This window comes from Heterodontus francisci, chromosome 9 (genome assembly GCF_036365525.1).
Source record: "Heterodontus francisci isolate sHetFra1 chromosome 9, sHetFra1.hap1, whole genome shotgun sequence".
NCBI classification, from domain to species: Eukaryota; Metazoa; Chordata; class Chondrichthyes; order Heterodontiformes; family Heterodontidae; genus Heterodontus; species Heterodontus francisci.
In genome coordinates, this window is record NC_090379.1 from 49,941,268 (window position 1) to 49,962,780 (window position 21,513).

Consider the following 21,513-nt stretch of genomic DNA (forward strand, 5'->3'; position numbering starts at 1 on the left):
CTGGAATTTTCGTTGGGTGGTAGGCCCACCCACTGGCAGACAAGTTGGTGGCGAGTCTGCTTCTGTTGGACCTGGAGAGCCAGGCCAAGATTTTTCGCTCCCCAGGCCCTTAATTGGTCTTGGGTAGGACTGCCCCCTCCTTGATGCTGGAAGTTGCGCCTATTGGAGCTGTTGGCCAATCAGTGGGCTGGCAGCTCTTAACCCCAGCAGTACCACTGGGAGAAGTGGCCACTGCTGGGACTACACCCAGTCATCGCAAGCAAAGTGAAGTACAGCCCCGGAAGAAAGCTAAGTTTTTAGGACCTCACTGGGGACAATTGGCCAGGCCCTGGCGAGGCAAGGGAGGGCGTTTAGGGGGGCAGGTGGAGTGTTGTGCATTGGGGGCGGTTGTGGCTGTGGGGTGGCCCTCCATGGGGCAAAGGGTGCCCGATCAGGAGGGCCCCCCAGCCTGCCAGAAGGCCCCCTAGTTTTACCAGGCGAGGCTCTTGAGGTTTTTGCCGTCCAACTACCGAGAGTATGAGGGTTCGGTTAGGGGGGCAGGGGAGAATTGTGTGTTGGGGGTGATTGGGGCTTTGCAGGTGGCCTTCTGTGGGGCACAGGCTGCCTGATCAGGAGGGTCCCAACCCCAGCCTACAAGAAGGCTGCCTGGTTTTACCAGACGAGGTTCTTGAGGCATTTGCCGTCCGGCTGTCGAGGGTAAAGTACAGTGCCAGTTAATTGGCCACTTAAGGACCTTGATTGGCCTGGGCTGGGCCGGCCGTTCCTGGCCACCATCGGTCCACGTAAAATTGCAGTGGGGACAGGGGGGGGTCGGGAATTGCCCTTCCCCCCACCCCCCCCCGCACAATTTAATGCCCCCCCCCCCCCCCCCCACCTCCAGCCTGCTTGTTTGGGGGCCGTAAAATTCCGGCTTAAGCTTTTAGTGCAAAAAAAAACCACCCATTTGAAGATGGGTCTAATATTCTTAGCACAACCCTTAAGAATTTTGAAGAACAACTTTCTGAAGTGTGTGGTATCTCTCTGCAGTATTGTTGAGTTCAGCATTATATAGAACAAGAATTAGAATGGAACCTCAATTACTTACTCTATCAATATCTGAATTGACCATTATCAATACAATTCTTTGCAGATGATGGGGGACTCCCTTCTAATCTGTTGTTAACAGCAAAAATAACTGGTGCAAAACGGTTGATCTTTCAGACAATCTTCTGGCTCATGTCAGAAGGGGGCGGCACAGTGGCGCAGTGGTTAGCACCGCAGCCTCACAGCTCCAGCGACCCGGGTTCAATTCTGGGTACTGCCTGTGTGGACTTTGCAAGTGGTAGGGAAATATAGGGACAGGTGGGGATGTGGTAGGAATATGGGATTAGTGTAGGATTAGTATAAATGGGTGGTTGATGGTCGGCACAGATTTGGTGGGCCTGTTTCAGTGCCCAAACTAAACTAAACTAAATGTCCGCCACATACTGACCCCACATGTCAGACCTACCAGAGACCTGAGAAAGCTGCCTAACAGGGCTCACCCAACCATTGACCTCCAGCAGCAGAGATTAGTGCTAAAGGCAGCATGCTCACTTGTTGACACACTCTTGCCTCCGAGTCAGAAAGTTGTAGGATCAAACCCCACTCTAGGATGTGAGCACATAATTTATGCTGACCCTTTAGTGTCTGAAGGAGTGCTGTGTCGTTGGATGTCTCATCATTTGATGAGATCTTAAAATAATGCCATCTTTACCTCTTCTAGTGGTTGAGGTGAATGTTAGAAATCCTGTTGTACTATTTGAAGAAGGAAAGGGAGTTTTCTGGATGCCGTGGCCACCATTCCTCCCTTAACCAACATAGTATTAAAAAATAAAAGCAAAATACTGCGGATGCTGGAAATCTGAAACAAAAACAAGAAATGCTGGAATCACTCAGCAGGTCTGGCAGCATCTGTGGAAAGCTCTGCTTCTCTTTCCACAGACATAGTAAAAAACAATGTTCATCTTGTTACTTGTGGGATTTTGCTGTTCAAAATACCTCGAGCTCTTTCTCAGAGATGTTATAGGGTGCGATCAAAATGCGGGTCTTTTCTTCTCCAGCAAAGCTGTTAGCAGCTTTTATCATGGTGATTTTGGTAAAGGTTAGCAGCTGGTATAGAAACTCCTCACTCCCCCCCCACCCCCCTGCCATATGCAATACCAGAACAGTATTGTGTTTTAAACAAACAATATGTTGATTTCTGCAATACTGATCTAAGTGGAGGCTATTGATAGCACTGCTAGAGTTGAGAGCTTGCTGCCTTTGGTGTTCACCTTTTCTGCTGTGGAGGCCTTTTGGTATGTATTAGGGGTTGGGAGCTTTTGACTGGCTATCTGGAAGCTGGAGTCATGAATACATTCATGGGGTGCTTTGAGCTGGTCAACCAATTGACAGATTAGGTGTTGCAGCATCAGCTGATTTTGGAGGAAGCAAAAAACTAGAGTGCTGCTGGAGATAACTGAGGCAAGCGGATGGGGAAAGGTGGTACTTTCAAAAAAGAAGTCACCCATGCAATTTGGGATTTTTTCAATTATCTGGCATTTTCTGATCTCCGACAGGAATTCCTTCCATTTTGTCAGATATTCTAGGACTTCATGTAAATGTATTTATATAAAACACAGAAAACTGTAAAATGTTATGGTTCACATTTTGTACATCTATATTTTAGTTAGAAGTGACATAAGAATAATTAAATGTTTTATATCAACACAATAAATTTGTAATATGAATGAATAGAATTTATTCATCATATATGCAGTTTATACAAATAATTTGTATAATTAGTTCTTAAAGCACAACTTAAATTAATTGTTTAGAAGCTATCCCATTCAATTGATTCAGTTGATTTCAGCATATTAAAAAGAACAAAATCCATTAATTCAGATTTGAGACTTATTTTTACTGTTTTTTTCCTGCATAAATAATTCACGATGAAGGCAATTTACCCACCCACAATCACTTGCACCTCGACATTTGCTACATATTTTTCAAACCAGAGCATGTCAGCATATAATGCAGGATCTAAATGTCGTTTTCACTCTGAATATATTGGTGTTAAATTAAAAGTCAACTTTTTATGTCAAACGGAAACACAGATAACAAGAATATTGGCAGAAATTAACATTAATTAGATCATGGCAAATTAAAATCCAATTGAATGCTCCATGGTAACAAGTTTAAACTGAGTTCTGATGAAAATGATGGAAATGTTATATTTATATATTGAATACAAACCATAACTCCCAAAATTACATTGGAAAAAAGAAAAAAAAATGATAGGAATCAAAAAAGACTATTAAGCTGATCAAACTGTTCTAATTTCAGTTCCACGATCAGGATCTTTCATTTGGCCTGCTATCTTGACACCGAGCCCATGGGGGTAATTGCCAACTTGGGCAGAAGTGGAAAACTGGTGGTAGCAGATCGCCTCTCCCCCCACCCCCCCTTCCTCACCCCATTCTATATCCTGCCCAATTTTTCGTTCCAAATGAAAAGGAAAATTGGGTGAGGTGTTTAACAAGCAGCTGATCTGCTATTGCTAGTCATCAGCCCCTGGCAAAGTCAAAAACAACCATATTTCTCTATGCTTGTAAATGGCTGAAGAGAGCCCACCTTGACTGCATCAACTTTTTACCTATTTTATATACAATAGTTTTGTCAGATTAAAAAAAAAATATCACCATACTTCATATGACAGCACTGTGACTATACATTACTATTTAAAGAACAAAATCTGATCTGAAAATAACTGAGGGTCAAACCAATAAATGGGATGGGTTTTGTTCATTTTGCTATGGGACTTCCGATCATGAGGAAGAACTGACTGTTTCTATCTCTGCTTTTGGCCAGTAGCACAGTCTAGTTTTCTCTTATTAATTTCACTTTTATTCCACTTGATCTTGATTCCTCTTAAATTGCCTACCTGTTGCCTGATACAAAATGATAGAATGGACTGGGCTCTCGACAGTGACAGGGCATGTATAAGTTAGGAAATGGATGTGGATGGTAATATTTAAAAGGCAGCAATTGAAAAAGCCCTTTTTGCTGTTTGGTTTTCTGTAATCAATATTACTTGGAGGCTACCATATAAATTCCACTGGTTCAAAACTGGTGGTTGTCCTTCTCCTCCTTGTGATTAATACTGCACCAAAGAATGGAAGAGAATGACCTTGGCTGACTTGCTCCCTTATGTTTTCCTTTCTTATATGGGGTAAGTATATCACCAATACTCGGGCAGCCTGGCTGACATCAGAAACTTATCATGTGTACATTTCAGGCATGAATCTACCATCTTACTACTTGGCACCAGTTTGCCAGGTCTCCCTAACTTGAAGTGCCCGCAGTCTAGAACAGACTGTAGTCTAGTTGATTTAGTTGCATAACCTGAAGGTATTTGGAGTGAGATCTGCCTCCAGGATATGAGGAGGGAGAAAAATTGAAACTTTTTAATATACCATGAGGAATTTTAATTTTTTTTATTCATTCATGGGATGTGAGCTTAGCTAGCCACATATTTTCTAAAGTTTAAAATTACATTATATATTGGATGGCTAGCAATGAGTTTAAAGATTATTACAATAATGAAAGGGTACAGATGATATTGTAAACTGTAACATCAATGTTGCGAATTATAAAGATGAGCCAAGCTGTTTTTTGGGGGAATATGCAGGATGATTCACCAGTTATGGTATTTAAAATAAGATTTTGCTTGAGGTTAATAAATGTAGAGGCCAGTATGATGAATTAACTAAAGTAATTAATATATTTGTTGAAAACAAGGATTTAAAAGATATTACTCTTAAATGGTATTTAATGTCTCATGCTAAGATTTTCAGAGCAACTACAGTTACACTGCTGAAAATATAAATGTTTTCTGCTTGACATTATTAATTTAGCCTGTGGAAAAGATAGACCCCTGTACAAAGTTTTACGTACATATCAGCATTGAAAATTTGTTTTTGATGGAAAAAGTTAACCACCTGCAACTAAATGGCAGTAAATCACAGTCCTGACACAACCACACTTGTTTATACTGCCACCCGAGTGACCTTCAGGGAAACCCGGCCTGAATGTTTGTAGCTTCAAATTTCCATTAGCAACATTTTTACACAGATCCACAGCAAGCAGAACTGACATGATTTCTTGTGCATAGTTATTGGAATGTAAGATGTCTTACCAATTGAAAATATGATTGACCAAGCAATCATCCTTGCATGTTCATCAGGAGGTCAAAGAAACTCAGCTAATGTTGGTGAATTGTCACCATGTGAACCCAGTCTAGTTCCACTTTTTTTTTTGCAGTTTTTTTGATCTATGCTTAATAATATGTTAATAAATTCAAGGGCAGGTGATTGGAAGACATGTAAGAAGAATTCTAATTTATCATTTGGTAGAACTGTTTTATTCATTTTTAAGATTAATGTGCATATTTTCAGATCAAGCATTTGTGAAACTAGCATTGCTGAGGTATATCTCATTATGCCTCTCTTGGACTACTTTAATGCAGTAGATGATACCTTTTTTCTAAACACTTTTCTGAACTCTCTGCTCAACAAATGTCTTGAAGTGGTGTTCCACTCCTATGAATAGCGAGTAAGTGCTTTACAATTACAAAGCTTCTGTCAGTTTTTCTGACAGAGACCTCTTATGTGAGACATGTGGCAAAAAAGAAAGGCAATTAAACTCTCCAGTCTGACACAAAATGTGCTTAAAAGGGTCGATGCCAGTAAGGTTTGATGCCTTTACTTTTTTGAGTGCAGTGAGAAGCCTTCCACTGTCTCTTTATAAAGAAACTACAAAGGGACAAGGATGTTGCAGCTATTAAACTTGCAAATGTGACATATATAAACTCTCTCATTAGAAGAACACAAGCTATCGAATAGCTTTTTTATAACCTGGTTGGTGTCAGAAATAGTGCATGTGAGAACAGGAAAGAGGCTTATGCAGTTTAATGATTTCAACTCACATGAAAGAAATTATTACTTATTTAAACACTGTAGCTTGACCAACAACATGCTGCCATATAAAACAAGTGTATAACAGAATTGGAGAATGGGGCTTTCTATTTAGGGTGCAATTATTCAGGTACTCAACTATACCTGAATTTGTACTCACACCTAAACTCACTCTGATATAATTTAATTGAGCGTACTACAGAGATAAGGAACAGGACTGCTTTGTTTGCATCACAGTTACACTGGAGACAACTTTGATCAATGATAACAGTATACAGATCACAGATGATTGTCCTTTCAACCTATAATTTCACAATGATAGACAAATGACACGAGGGTGATGTCAGAAGTGGCTGACTTCATCCCTTTGATATCTATGTTGCCAGTCAACTGCTGATGATATAGCTCTTATTGGTGCAGCATCTCAGCTGAACAGTTTTTGAAGTAAAACCCATACTAAAGCTATGCTTTTGTGACTGAGTTCTTGTAGTGCTGCATTTTGCAATACAATATTTACATCAGGGCTCAGGCGACAATATTCTTGGGATATTATTGTGGCTTTGATGTTTGTTGTTGATATTATTTATGATCCAAACAACCAACCAAAGTCAATTTGTCAAAGGCACCCACCTTTTAATTGGAGGATTGATCAAATTGTAATGTTTCCTGGAAGTCTGCAACTTATTTGCCTTTCTTACTACTGAGGCAACATTTTGGGTTAATCAAGTATTGATTCTTTTAGGACAAGTAAGATGGCCTGGAGGATATTTGGGTCATGCAACACCATAACGAATATCATACTGCATGCTTGTTTAGAATCCATCAGACAATCATTAAAATACATTACTGTAAGCTGAAAGTAGAAGTGAGGAGCAACGTGAGGGGCCTTTAAATATAAATGCACAAGGGTGTGTGAAATAAAATGTTCTCGCAGCAGATACACAGACTGACAACAGAATTACAATGCAATACGTGATGATGCTAAGAATTTGTTTCAATAGCCCAGATTTTGTGGTGGTAATCTTGATGAAATGGTTAGCATTTTCCGTCATTATTCTACTGAAACGAATAACAACTTTGGGATTCTGCACATGTGAAGAATAACGTGGAAATCCAGAAGTTGCTGTCAATGATTCTATGCTCCTTCAGAGGATACACTGTTGAAGTCCCCTCTAGAGTATAATCCCTAAGTAATCAGTGAATTGATGAAAACTTCCACTTTTACACTGTTAGTCTCTTTGTAAAAACCCTTGAAAAAGTTACAGCATGTTGAATGAGGTGTAACTGGATTTTTAACAGTGCACTAATGTCAAAAATACTGCCAAACACCTTCACTGGCCCTGAAAAACTAATTTTATATTTGTAAAATGTCAGATTTCTTCATTAAGATAAAATAATTCTCATTTTTAATATAATACAATTTTTAAAATGTGATGTTTTAGCTTCTCTTAATCCAATCATAATTCATTTATTTTGCTGTTTAAAATTTTAATTTAGAAGTGAAGGATAATTAGTGCTTTTAATTTCCTGGTTTGCTGTTGGGGAGAATATTTCAATATACCCTGCTTGCTGTCATCACTGCTGATGGACACCTGGAGAGCCCCTTGACTTGGTGCCAGATTTAAAGTGCCATCAGAAAGGAGGAATCCACACCACAGAGATCGGTAGATCTTTGTGGGTTGCTTTCTTCGAGGTCAGTGGTATGCAAAATCCAGCCCAACATTGTTTAGCTTCACTAAAGTTCCACATGTTAAAGGTGATCTTACAAGATTTCACCATAGCTGAAGAAATAATTTAAATAAAAGGGAAAACAGCACACGCATCAACAAGTTAACATCTTAATTGTGTGTTATCAATACCATGCATTTTTTTTTGTTATTGGGCCTTATTATACCATCACTGTTTTAGTTCTTTGTAATTGGTTTGCAACAATTAATTTCCTCTCATACAGATACCAAGGACTGGATTGTTAGGTCCCGCGAGGGGTGGGAATGGAAGCAGGATGATGAAAATACCGGTGCCGGCTGCCATGCCAGTTTCCTGTTGCCGTTCCCGCTGCTAGTGAGTTTCATCAGGGCAGGGGGAGGCCAGCCCTGAAAACCTGTTGAGGGACATGCTGAGATTTTGGTGGGGGTGCACAGGCTGCACACTGGGTCAGGAGCAGGCTAGGTGTGTGGAGGCAGCAGCACAGCAGGGAGCCAGGCATGGCTGCCCCAACAAATTAGCTGGCCACATAAGAGGGAGAACGGCTGATGGGGGGCACTCTGCCATTGACACACAGGTGCCTTCAGGGTCTGCACAGCTTGCAGGGAGAGTGGTCACCAAGTGCTTGGGCAGTGCAGGGGTCCGTCACCCCCCCCCCCCCCCCCGGCATCCTGGGGGCATAAGAGGAGGGCACGAGGCTTCTAGACACAATTGAGATGCCACCTGAGGGCAAGGAAAGCAGCAGCTGGCAACGTGAGCATAACTCTCTGATTTTGGATACAGTGGTGATGAGGAGCAACATCCTCCATAGGAAGGGCAGAGCCCCAGGCATGAGGAGGGCAGAGGAGAGGGATGAGAGGCAGGAAGGTCATACCCTCAGCATAGGCTCTATCACTGAAGATGGAGCTACCCAGACAAGCCGGAGAACCAGTGTCACAGGAGACTGTGACTCTCCAGGCAGATGGTCACAGAGACTATGCCTTTGCAATCGAAGACCTCACACCTGATAATATTGCTTGTCATGCCCTGCCAGTAGCCATCAAAGTCACTTCTGTCTTTAACTTCTTCGCCTCCAGTTCCTTCCAAGGATCAGCTACAGACCTTGGTGGCATCTCTCAAACAGCTGCACACCACTGCATCACGCAGGTCACTGATGCCCTATTTGCGTGAGCTGGACAGAACATTCAATTCCAGACAGATGGGGCCTTGCAGGCACAGACGGAGTGGGTTTGTCCTCCATCACTGGATTCCCCCTGGCGCAGGGGGAATAGGAATTGATAGCACCCATGTGGCCATCAAGGCGTCGAGTGAGTGGCCAGTGAGATTCTTCAACAGGAAGGGCTTCCGCTCCCTCAACATTCAACTGGTCTGTGGCCACAATAAGAACTTCCTGTATGTGTGCGCTCACTTTCCTGGCAGCTGCCATGACTCCTTCATTTTCCCCCTGTCCAGGGTTTTGTAGATCTTTATTTCACCTCACTAACGATGTGGATGGATGCGACGGGACAAGGGATCTCCCTTGAAGAAATGGCTACTCGCCTCTCTAAGACACCCTGAGACAGATCCACAGGAATGATGCAACCGAAGCCATCTGCTCACTGGGACAACCATTGAGCAGACTATCGGGCTTCTGAACATGCGGTTCCGGTGCCTGGACCAATCGGGTGGTGCCCTGCAGTACGTTCCTGCAAGAGTCTCGAGCATTATGGTGATCTGCTGTGCTGTCTATAACATGGCTTTTTAGAGAGGTGTGGACCTGGAAGAGGGTTACGCACTGGATGGATACAGCTCACCAGAGGAAGAGGGGAAGCAGGAGCAGGAAAAGGAGGAGGAGGAGGATGCAGAACACAGGTGCCCTGACTGCACAGGTTGGTGGCCGGGCTGGCACGGGGCTTGAGCGTCTCCTCAGGATGCCATCATTGTCAGGGATCATCTGATTCAGGCTCCTTTCAGCTGAGCTCCTCTAATCCACGTGGAATGGCATGGTATGGAACTCACTTCGAGCTGCTTATGAGAACACTGAAGACGCGGACTGGAACAGCTCAACTCTTACTGCCAATGAAGGATGCACATTTGCTCAGAGGTTTCACTGTCACCATTCATGGACCATTGCTCCCCTTCGCCACTTCATCCCTCTTTTCTTGTCCCACCATTAATAAAAGGAAGCTCACATGTCTGGCTTCATGGATCAACATTTACATGGTGCGCAAAGACAAAGTGCATGGTTACAGGTAAAAGAAACACCAGTGACCACTCAGAGCTCTGCCCGACGCGGTGGCCTCCACTCTTGACCACTTCTACGCAGTGCTCCCCTTGTTGCATCAGATGAGGTGGAGGGAGCCTGCTCACTTGTCTCTGCTTGCGGCTGAGAAGCACATGGTGGTCCTCTTCATTGTGGAGGTGCCAGTGGGGACACCTCTGAAGGTTGCTGCATTGGTGTCATTGCAGGGGCAGCCTCTGTCACTGGGCCCTGCTGCACAGATAGTCTCTAGCTCAGAGGGGCCAAGGAGGCTGCTGACGTAATGGCGGTCAATGAGATGTGGAACCTCATCCTCCTCAGTGACTGCCTCAGCACTTGGCCTGGTACTTCAGATGGCTGGAGGGGAGTACCAATTGGGGAGCAACTGGCATCCTTTTAACATCTTTGCACCATCAGTGACACTGACCGGTCCAGGCTAAACGGTGTGGCATGTATTCTGTGAACAGTAGTTCCTGCATGCACTTTGTGTGCTGCTGTATATGACTCTCCTTGAGGTTGGCCCCTCTATGGAGGAGCTCATGCGCTCAAAACCCTGACCTATGGTGGTGCACATGAGCTGAATGGACTCCTCCATTCTTAGACCGTGACCCTGCACTGCCTCAGCGAGCTCTGACATGTGGGAACATATCTGTTGCTGCTGGTCTAAGTCTTCCTTGTGACTCCCGAGGCCCTGTATCTGTGCCCAGCTGAGCAGGACTGTGTCTGTCCTCCATCCAGCTATCTCTGCTTCTTATCACCTCCTCCTGTACGTTCGTTATATGCTGCTCACCCAGTGCCACCCTATCTATGCGTGTGCGTGGACCCACTGAGGTGACTGTATCTGATGTGGGGGAGGGTGCGCTTGTAAGATGTGACGGTACAGAAATCAGTCTTTGTGCTTTGACGTCAGAACCTGTGGGAGACACAAGAGATCATGAGAACTAGCCTTTGAGAGCAGAAGACATAGGAAGTTGCAGATATTAATGCTGCCAGGTCCTCAACAGTGCTAGGACTCTGAGGCTTGCTGAGGGGTCAGTAAGTACCCTCCCATGTTCAGGAGCAGCATGTGTCCTCGGGCTCCTCAGTTGAAGTGTCTGCTGGAGGTTAAATTCCCAGAGACCTGTCCTGAGGGACTGGGGTTGCACTCACCTTGTCAGAGCAAATAAGGCCATTGAACCTCTTCCTGCACTGGACCCAGTTCCTCCGGACTACACTCTGTCTTATCATGGTCTCTGCCACCTCGGTCCAGGCCTGCTTGGCCTTCTCCTGCCACCCTCTTGGAAGAGAACCACCTCCTTCTCCCTCACTGCCTAGAGGAGGGCTTCCAGGTCGGCATCAGCAAATTGAGGAGCAGCCCTGCACTGGGTTCCAGCCCTCTGCCTTTCCTGCTGCATGAGTAAATCTCAAAATCAGCAGCACTAATTGGCTGCCTAACCCGCTCTCAGTTCACCTCCGTGGAAGTCGATAGGGGGCTGTGACTGCTTTCCCCGGGAGTGGGAGCAGGATCGGCACCCGGATGCCGTGACATCCATTTCCCGACCCCGGAAGAAAAATCAGACCCCAAAACTCTGAGCTGAAGTTTATATTTGACTTGTCTTATTTAACTTAAAAAAAACACAATGATGGCCTTCCATTTATTTCTCTGTCTCTCTCTCCTCATCTTTGCTGTATATCCTGATTACATCTAAAGTGAAAGACTTCATCCTATCACCAGAGGGGTGGTATCTTTTGGATCCAGTTTCTGCCTCTCCACTGCACGAGGCAAGTAATTCTGGGAGTTGTCGTGTTTTACATATCAGCAGAGTAGAAAGTAGATGCTGCGTTTACAAATTTTGAATCAGTAATGAAACCACCTATTCTGAGTGGCTAGAAATGGAAGTCTCATATGAACATGTGGCTCATAGCAGAGCTGGGCAGGAGAACCTAGAAGGAAGTTTGACAGACCTGCAGAACTAGGGTAAAGGGAAGACCTATTCCTATGCATTCCCCACAAATAATGATCATGCAACCAAGAACAGAAAGATAGAGAAATAATAGAGAAGCTGAAGAAGGTCAGTAAATCAATAATGACAAAATGGAGGAACTCAAAGCGATGAAACAATAGTCCAAAAGGTAGACTTTGCTATTAAAGATTTTAACGTATATATTTTCCAATGTTTCTCCCTCTTTTGAAGCCAGAGATATACCTCAATAGAGACAGACCACTAACCAGTACCTCATCCAAAATGCTATTCTTGTGTGTGAACCTGTCTAACAAACTTCAGAAGGTTCTTTGATCTTCAAAGGTATCACAACGTACCCGACTCTGTTTTCACCAAATATTCACATTGAGCAATTTCCAGATGGGGTCATTGTACACTGAATAGGAATGGAGTGCAGAGGCTGATTGTATCATATTAACTGTTGCCCAGGCAAAGATCAGCTAACTCAGCAGGACGGGGCTTTGAGTCTGGCATTTTCTGGTTTGAGAGAATTGTTTGACTTAATTGGGAATGAAACTTCAGCTAAAGCATTATAGTGATAATCGTTAAACATTTTGTTCAAAAACCTAATCCTCTGCTAAGGGCTCTCTGTAATGGAGAATTCTAGTAACTAATATTTCATAGATACCACCATTTTTCCATTTTCAGCAGTACTTTCTGGCTGTGATAAAATCACAGAGCGATTTTCAAATTCTGGATGCCCATTTCTTGCTTGTAAAATGGGCACTGGCAATTGACGCTGGGGCACCTTGGCCACCCCACTGATGCCCAGGGCCTGCCTGATGCCATCATCAGTTGGGCATGGAAATGAACAAGTAGCACCCCACCTATCTCCATCAGGAGGTTGCTAAAATATGTGAATTGGATTCCCATGCTGCTTGTAAGACTTTGTTTGCAATTTTCAGGGACAAATGAACAGAGCTGGTGTTGCCAACCCTGTATTGCTGGAGGTTTCACACCTCCAACCAGCCTGCCCCCACGGTGCCCCCTCTTGGTCACCTGACACATTTGTCCTTATTGCACACCACTTCCCCATAGCAACTGGAAGTATCAGTCAAACAGCCTTTATTCCTCATCTGCAATATTTCTATAACTAATAAATGAAAATGTTATAAGAAAATGAAAAAAAAATACATTTAATTTCCCTACGATGTTTCTCCAGGGTTGCTTACAGCAGTGTCCGGGAAATTATCCTTAATTCATGGAGATCCAGGACAATCTTGGAGAGTTGACAACCTTTTATGCCGGACACACATTTGTACCAGGTGTTGAGCAGCCTAACCAGTGTTGCTTAAAGGGATCATTGATAGCCTTTCAAGGAATCACCCAAAAAACATTTGGGAGAATGTTTGTGGAGCCAGGAGCAGAAGGAGCAGGAAGACATCTCCTGGCTCCACAAAATTAATGCTGGCTGCCGGCTCGTGTGTGATCCCTTCTCCAAGATTGGCTCCCCCCTCCCCTCTCAGACGCAACCGGCCAGCTGGTTCAGCGTGGCGGCTGGTTGATTTTCTGCCCTCCCACTACAGATAGTCTGCAGTGGGTACCCGGCTGGTGCCTGCAGCTTGATGGTGGGATTCAAATGCGGTTTGACAAAAAATGAATTGGGGTCTCCTGACGCTGCTCAATTGACTTCCTGCCCATTTCAGGTAGATGTTGAAGATTGCCCATACAGTGTTCGGAGAATTCTTGTGCTCAACTTCCCCTGAAGTTTTCTATCATAAGGAAGCCATTTTATCTTTTTCTTTTCTCTTCAAATTTTCCCTTTGATTTTTCTTCCTTTATACCTTCTTTGTTGAAGTAAGTAAAGCACAGTAGACTATGATTCAACAGGTGCCTCAATATGTGACTACTCTTTAGAATGAGCAAGAACTCTTGCGTGCGGGTATGCTGTTCATAGGAACATAGAAAAATAGGAGCAGGAGTAGGCCATTCAGCCCTTCGAGCCTGCTATGCCATTCAATACGATCATGGCTGATCATCCAAACTCAGTATCCTGTTCCCCCTTTCTCCCTGTATCCCTTGATCCCTTTAGCCCTAAGAACTATATCTAACTCTTTCTTGAATATATTTAAGGATTTCAGCTGCTTTCTGTGGTAGAGAATTCCACAGGTTGACCACTCTCCGGGTGAAGAAATCCCTCCTCATCTTAGTCCTAAATGGCTTACCCCTTATCCTTAGTCTGTGACCCCTGGTCCTGTTCAAATGTGGACATCACAACCAATCCTGATGCTGTCCTTTCCTGATGTCTACATGTGCACATTTGGCAGGGTTCTTTGGATAGTGATCAGGATCAGACATGGCTGATTTGTTTTATTCTTTAGGATGCTGAGTTCAATGCACTTAACACGGTCCCAAGATCAAAATTAGGCCTGTATGGCTCAGTGATCACCACATAGAGCACGTATGCACTATTCGGGATGGAGAACACTCTTTACCTTGAAAAAAAAAATACACCTTTTAATCTATATAATAGTTATATCCAGCAAACTAATAAGAGTGCAAAGGTTTTGCACCAAAACAAAATGCTTTTTCTTCCTTTTTCATTGTCACTCTAAATGTTACATTTTCTATCTCTAGTGATGGTTTGCCTTCTGATTTTATTCAATACAACCTTTTTACTTTTGATTTCCTTATTTTCTGTACTGGACTAATGTTACAGATAAAGCTTTCTTGACTCTTATAATGGCATAGTCATCAGTAAAAGGAATGGGTGGGAGTTATTAAGCTAGACTCCTTAGCTGGCACCAAACTTCTGTCCTTTTCCCTGAAATATTCCCACTCTGAAGGTTTATATTGCTACATAAGTAAAGTGTTAAAAATCATAGTTATTACAAAGGTAGTGAAAAATGCAGGATTCAAGTTAAATGAAATGAAAAGACAAATAGCTAATTTTTCTTCAGTGTTACAACTGGGTGAGGAAGGGGGTCTCAGGGTCCACTCTTGCCCCATTCCTGATTTGGCCGTAGCAGGGTTTAACTTTTAAAATGCAGTGTTTTTAGTTTAACCCCTCAGTGGGTCCTTGCTCACTGCTCTCTAATTGTAATTGTAAATGAACCAATCAGACAGGATTTATTAGGTATAAACAAGAAAGATGTAAGCTTATTAACCTTATCACTCTAACTCAGTTAAAATGACTAAAATATGGGATGCAATCATGCTAGCATGCATACGAGATAAACACACACACTAATAAATACAGAGGGGGCGAAAGAATAAAGGGGGGGGGATGTGGAGTAGTAAATGGAATTCAGTTACTGTCTTTAGTTTTATTGTAAAGCCCTTGATTGGAGTTGAAGTCTTGCAGTTCCCGTTGGGGACCAGTGTACACTTTCAAACTTGTTTCTCTGGTACCAGAAGGCTGAAGAGGTCCTCTGTCTTGAGGCTTAAGCTGCTTCCTTGGGTCCCTGGGACTTTGCTTGAGGGACAGAGAGAGAGAGAGGAATCTTCCTTCTGTTTGGTCTTCAAATTGCAGTCTGCCCCAAACCTTTCTGTGAGGCACAATTCAAACAGTTCCCAGTTTGGCCAGCAGGTAAGGCATGTGACCAGCTCTTTGTTTGAAACAGCATCTTCTGGGGAGGATTGTTGATTTCAAAAGTTCTCCAGTCACACTCAGTGGGAGGTGGGGGGGAGGGTTGTGGTGGGGGAGGTGCAGGGCGGGGTGGTGGAGGTTTGTCTCTTACAATGTCAATGGCTCTCAACATCTTTGATCATCACTATTGACAGAACCCATCTCGCTAATTGAATCAGGGAGCGCTCCCATTGTCTCTCTATGCAACTGTCTCTCGGAATGCAAATATGCAACCATGTTTTCAGCCATTCAGCTCTGTGGTCTTTTTAAATAAGTTATGTTCAATGTCCAGTAAAAAGTCAAGTAGCATTCCATATGACAAAATTAATATGCTTTCATTTGGCTGCTGTGGTTTCCATCACATCAATATCCTCTCCAGATTTCTTTCCCGTCATTGTCTTCTTATTTGGTCCTTAATCTCCTTGGATGATTTGCTGGGTGCCAAATGCACTGATATATGTCAACCCAGTGGCCATTAATCATATGCTAGACTTGATAGTGAGTAGTGACAGTGGAGGACATCACAGCTGAGCGTGATCTAGCCCTTACCTTCAGTCCACACAAGTGCACTTTTAGTAGTGGTCACTGTGGTGGTGATCAGGAGCAGACGGCCTGATTAACTAACTTTCTCTCTCATTCCAGAGCACAATTGTGGTGCCCTTCCACTGCCCCTGTCTTGAGATTCTCATGGCTGGTGTTTTTTATGATCTCATGGTTTATCTCTGAGCCATTGCGGAAGCTCACAAACAGCTACTTAGAAGCAAAAAAGTGGAGTTGGACATTTAGAAATTGCCCAGTAGGAAGGAAATCTAGCAGAAGATTGGTACAGATTTATAGTATAAGCAAATATTCTTTTTAATTTTGAATTCCTATTAATTTGTTACTCGTGTAATAGGAGAACAATGGTAGTACAGACACAGACCACAAATGGTTCAGTGTGGTGTCATGCAATTCTGAATACACTGCAAAAGTAAAATGGTTATGACAGTGATTATTGCCGCACAATTTATTTCACTGTAAATTAATAATCTATATTCTCTCCACAGTGGCTGATTGTTGAACCCAATGCAACTGCAAAAACCTACAAATTAAGTACCGATTACTCTTCTATGTCATTGCTAAACTCTTAGTGGAGTGTATCATGGTGAAATTATTTATCATCTTCAGAAAAATTAAAACAGAATCTTGCCCTGAAAGTTGCTGTGTACACAAGCAATGAATGTGTAAATGCGAGATTGAGATGAAAGACCAAATTAATTTGTAAAGTCATACACAACTATCAGTTCCAATTAAGTGCACAGTAAAATTGCCTCTAAACTGAGACCTACATAATATGATTTTACACTGTGGTGCAATAATGTTGGATCTCATCAGTGGAATTCACAGCAGTACTAATTTAAGGTTAATTAAGTATAATACTTTCCTTGCTAAAAAGTCCCAGTTTGAAGGTCTGAGAGTAGCTATGTAACAAGCTTATTGTCTGACTGCAGAATGTACAAGAACTTAATCCTTCTGGGTACCAGACAAAATGAACCTATTATCAGAGTGGTCGGTGGTTGTTATCGAGGTGCATGTGGGAGGCATAATAATTATGGTTTCAAAATGTTGATCGTTATTGCGCAAGATTGAATTCCTTATCAGTTTCCAACAGTTAATGATAAGTTGTTTGTAGTGACTACATCAGAAATGTACCAAAAATAGATGAAAGAAAATCCTTAGTGTAGAGCATCACAAGCTCACTAATTTTAGCCAGGACTATACCATAATACATCAGCAAAATAAATTAAAATTAAAATGGATTTAATTGGATAAATTGGAATTGCATTTCTGTTTATGGACTAATAGTTCCATTCATCTTGGAACAACTCTGTACTTGTGCAAAATGCTGTGAATTATTGGACTGGCCTCATTCAGTTTTTATGAGGGGAGATAACCTTGAATCTGTCACTTCCAAGGTTCTTATTCATTCACAGTAGCTGTTTCATTTATTTTAAGGTTTGTTTAGTTTCTAGGTCTGCCTTTTTACATTGGTGTCAATACTAAAAGTAGAAAGCTTTCCCTGGGATAAGACACAGATGCTGCGTGCAGGTAGTGTTGAAAGCGTGGAGTGCACTAGACACTTGAGTGATATTGATGTCCTTCATCTGCTCTTTGTTTACATATTAATTGTAGGTTCTCAGCAATTTATTGCATGTCTGTTTTCTCTATGGGAAGGGGAGGTTAGAGAGAGATAATCATTTCCATCTGTGTGAAATTGGTGAAAGTAAAATCTCTCAAGGCTAGCTTCAGAGATCTGCCAAGTCTCTTTTCTTCTGTAAATGATTGGTATAAATAAATTTAGTTTTAAAACACCACCAGTACTTGTGCTTACATAGAGTATACAACACAGAAACAGGCCATTTGGCCCAACCAGTCCCTGCCAACATTTATACTCCATGTGAGATGTTAAACCAACATTTCAGATGCTTACGTTGGTTGGGGGGAACCATTTCAATGTTATAGAGTCATAGAGTTATACAGCACAGAAACAGGCACTTCGGCCCATCATGTCTGTGCTGGCCATCAAGCACCTATCTATTCTAATCTCATTTTCCAGCACTTGGCCCGTAGCCTTGTATGCTATGGCGCTTCAAGTGCTCATCTAAATACTTGTTAAATGTTGTGAGGGTTCCTGCCTCTACCACCCCCTCAGGCAGTGTGTTCCAGATTCCAACCACTCTCTGGGTGAAAAAACTTTTCCTCAAATCCCCTCTAAACCTCCTGCCCCTTATCTTAAATTTATGCCCCGCTACATCATTAAGCTGCATTTACCATTGTGCTGCCTGCTGCACAATATTACCCTGAACAGATGCTTCACCATGGACTTCAATGAGGAGAATTAGCAAGATATGGAAGATCAAGGTGAACCACTGCAGTTAGGGAACAAGTGTGGGACATACTCATTGGTCAGAGCTTCCAGTGAGTTCTACAATTATCCACTATAACTTTGTAGATATGTAAAATAGAATCAGACAAGTGCTATTAATTTATTAGTTTTATGGTGCTTACATTTGGAACAATTATCTGTTCTCTAATGGTGAGACTGCAAGGTGCATTACAAGTGACAGAATATAATGTAGTGACTGACTGCATGTGGTTTTTCAATGTTTGTGGTGAGTTTTCAATTGTTTTCTGAGTTTTTTTAAAAGTACCCTGGTGATTTGTTAAATTTTATGTGCTGCGTGTCCATGTGTCTTGCTCTTTAGTGCTCCCCTGGCTGAGGGCCTACTTTTCTATAGCCATGGTGATTAAATGGTGGGCAGCCTGGGATTTTTATATCTATGCTGCAATGGTGGTTAGAATTTCCTGTGTTGTAGATGCTATGTGTTTACTGTGTTGTAAGAAGGTTACATAGTGGGTCAAATCTACTGCTGTCATTATTGTTGCTTAACTGTTCTTGTGCTTCTGTGCACATGCCACAGACAGAGGCTGTCTCAATGTGAGGTTCAATGATCAGTTTGAGTATTGTATGATGCATGTGGATGAGGTCTTTCAATCCCACCCTGTTAATTATATACAGTTTAAGAGAGTTAAAGTCAGCCTTGGTTGCTTCAAAGCATCCACAGCAGTGGTGACACCATTTATAAGAGGTAGTTCTGCTTCTGTGTCTATAACCTGCTTAAGCAGTCAGATTGTAGTTACGACTAATATTCCTCCTTTTTCATGGCAGACTACGGATGCAAGTGTCTTCTCTATATTGTGCAAAAGTTCTAACATCCACGATTGAAAAACAGGCACGATGTGTGTATTCTGCGGCAACTCAAAAGGGGCATTCAGCATATGTTACTCCACTCTTCACGTGCTGTCCCCTTAGCAACCATCTCGACTGTGTCCCCTTCATCACCTGTGCCCCTATTTTGTAATGTTTCATCTGCATCACTGCACAATGGCTGTGAAGTGAGTGTATCTGGGCTGTGAATGATTCATGTGCTACTTATGATGCTTCGTGTTGTGGTGAATGCTGTTCAGTTGTGCTGGAAGATCACTGTCTTTCTTCTTCATGCTCTGTGAAGAGAGAAAATAGGACAGAATTAGTAACTAAGCACACTTACCCAACTGTGTATCATGTTTTCATTACATGAAGTATAAAGCACTTGTTGCACATGAAGTAGTTGAAATTGCCTGCCCGTGCATTTGGGATTTAAAAGCACTACCCCAATCATGTGTGGTGAGCTCACCGCATGCTAGTCCATTATCTGAATTTCATGTTTTATAATTCAGATCTTTAAGGAGAATGGTGTTGAACTGTTGGAATATTTGTGTTCCTGGATCTGCCTATAAAGAGAACAGCAAAGCAAATTTATTGTTCAAAGCTGATTTTGTGAATTAAAGTAGTTATTGTTGTTTCCTTTCAGGTGAAGGTAATGGTACGGATTTGTCCTTCCCAAGGAACAAATGATACATCAGAGTCAATGTCTTTCCTGAAAGTAGACTCTCGCAAAAAACAAATAACCCTTTATGACCCCTCAGTGAGCGGTCATTTTAGTTCTGCCCACAGACGAACAGCTGTTGCTGCTCCAAAAATGTTTGCATTTGATGCAGTCTTTACCCAAGATGCCTCACAAGTGAGTAGAAGAAAAAAATCAATTGTTAAATTAAATCCTATTATCGGCTTGTATTAGTGGTTATATTAATTTCTACTTTCATTTAAGCGTACACAACAATCAGTTAATGTGTTTTATTTACTTGTCTTAACATTCCTAGGCAGAGGTCTGCTCAGGAACAGTGGCAGAAGTCATTCAGTCTGTTGTGAATGGCGCAGATGGCTGCATATTTTGCTTTGGTCATGTCAAGCTTGGTGAGTTCCAAAATTTGTTACTGTTAATTACAATGTCAGACTGGTAATGACATGCTGTCAGCTTTTGCAACAATAAACCTGATAGCATGTGACTAGATTAGAATTTCCTTTTCAATTACTTTGTAGACTTACTGATTTCTGTTTCTAAATCATTTCTTAAATTGTTAAGACTGAAAGAAGATTTAAAGTCAAAATTAGATTTTCCATTTTTGCCATGTGCTGCATTATAAAATATATTAATAAAGCTTTCCTTTCAGCTATTAAGATTACTCCCTGGTATCATTTACCACCTACCACCCTTTTCCCTTCTAACCTCACTCCTTTTGTGTCTGCCACCGGAAAAAAAGTCTTGTCCCAAGTCAATTACAACCACAGTTTCAAACTCATAATTTCCAAGCCTTTTGCTCTCCATTCTTCATAATACTTCTGCAGCTGTCAATACCACTCCTTCGCCTCCACATTTGATGTCCTCATCCTCAGTGAAACCTTTACTGTCTTCTTTCCTGGTTATTCCCTCGGTACAGGGCCCATCTTTGCTCCCTCAAGTCCAAAAGACGCAGACCTGAGCACATCTGGGTCGTGACCACATCACGTGCTGTTGGGCCTCCCTGTTCCCTGCAAAAACGACCCTTCAAGGTCATCCTAGAAAACGAAGATAACCCCAGCATCCTTTCTTCATAACCAACTGTCACCTTACACCCCTGGTTTACTAAAGAAGTTGAAGAGCTTGTCAAGAGGAAGAAGAAGGCTTATGTTAGGATGAGACGTGAAGGCTCAGTTAGGGCGCTTGAGAGCTACAAGCTAGCCAGGAAGGATCTAAAGGGAGAGCTAAGAAGAGCAAGGAGAGGACACGAGAAGTCATTGGTGGATGGGATCAGGGAAAACCCTAAGGCTTTCTATAGGTATATCAGGAATAAAAGAATGACTAGAGTTAGATTAGGGCCAATCAAGGATAGTAGTGGGAAGTTGTGTGTGGAATCAGAGGAGATAGGGGAAGTGTTAAATGAATATTTTGCGTCAGTATTTACAATAGAGAAAGAAAATGTTGTTGAGAATACTGAGATTCAGGCTACTAGGCTAGATGGGATTGAGGTTCACAAGGAGGAGGTGTTATCAATTTTGGAAAGTGTGAAAATAGATAAGTCCCCTGGGCCAGATGGGATTTATCCTAGGATTCTCTGGGAAGCTAGGGAGGAGATTGCAGAGCC

At 42.5% G+C, this 21,513-nt stretch overlaps 1 protein-coding gene across 2 annotated transcripts in view; it reads left to right on the forward strand.

Moving 5' to 3' along the window:
* kif26ab (kinesin family member 26Ab) overlaps window positions 1–21,513 on the forward strand; it is a 232,924-nt gene that overhangs the window by 157,566 nt on the left and 53,845 nt on the right. For both annotated transcript variants that reach the window (XM_068039023.1, XM_068039024.1), the window contains exons 6-7: window positions 19,863–20,072; window positions 20,212–20,305. In XM_068039023.1, the coding sequence (XP_067895124.1) occupies window positions 19,863–20,072; window positions 20,212–20,305 (304 nt within the window). The remainder of the gene's footprint in view (window positions 1–19,862; window positions 20,073–20,211; window positions 20,306–21,513) is intronic.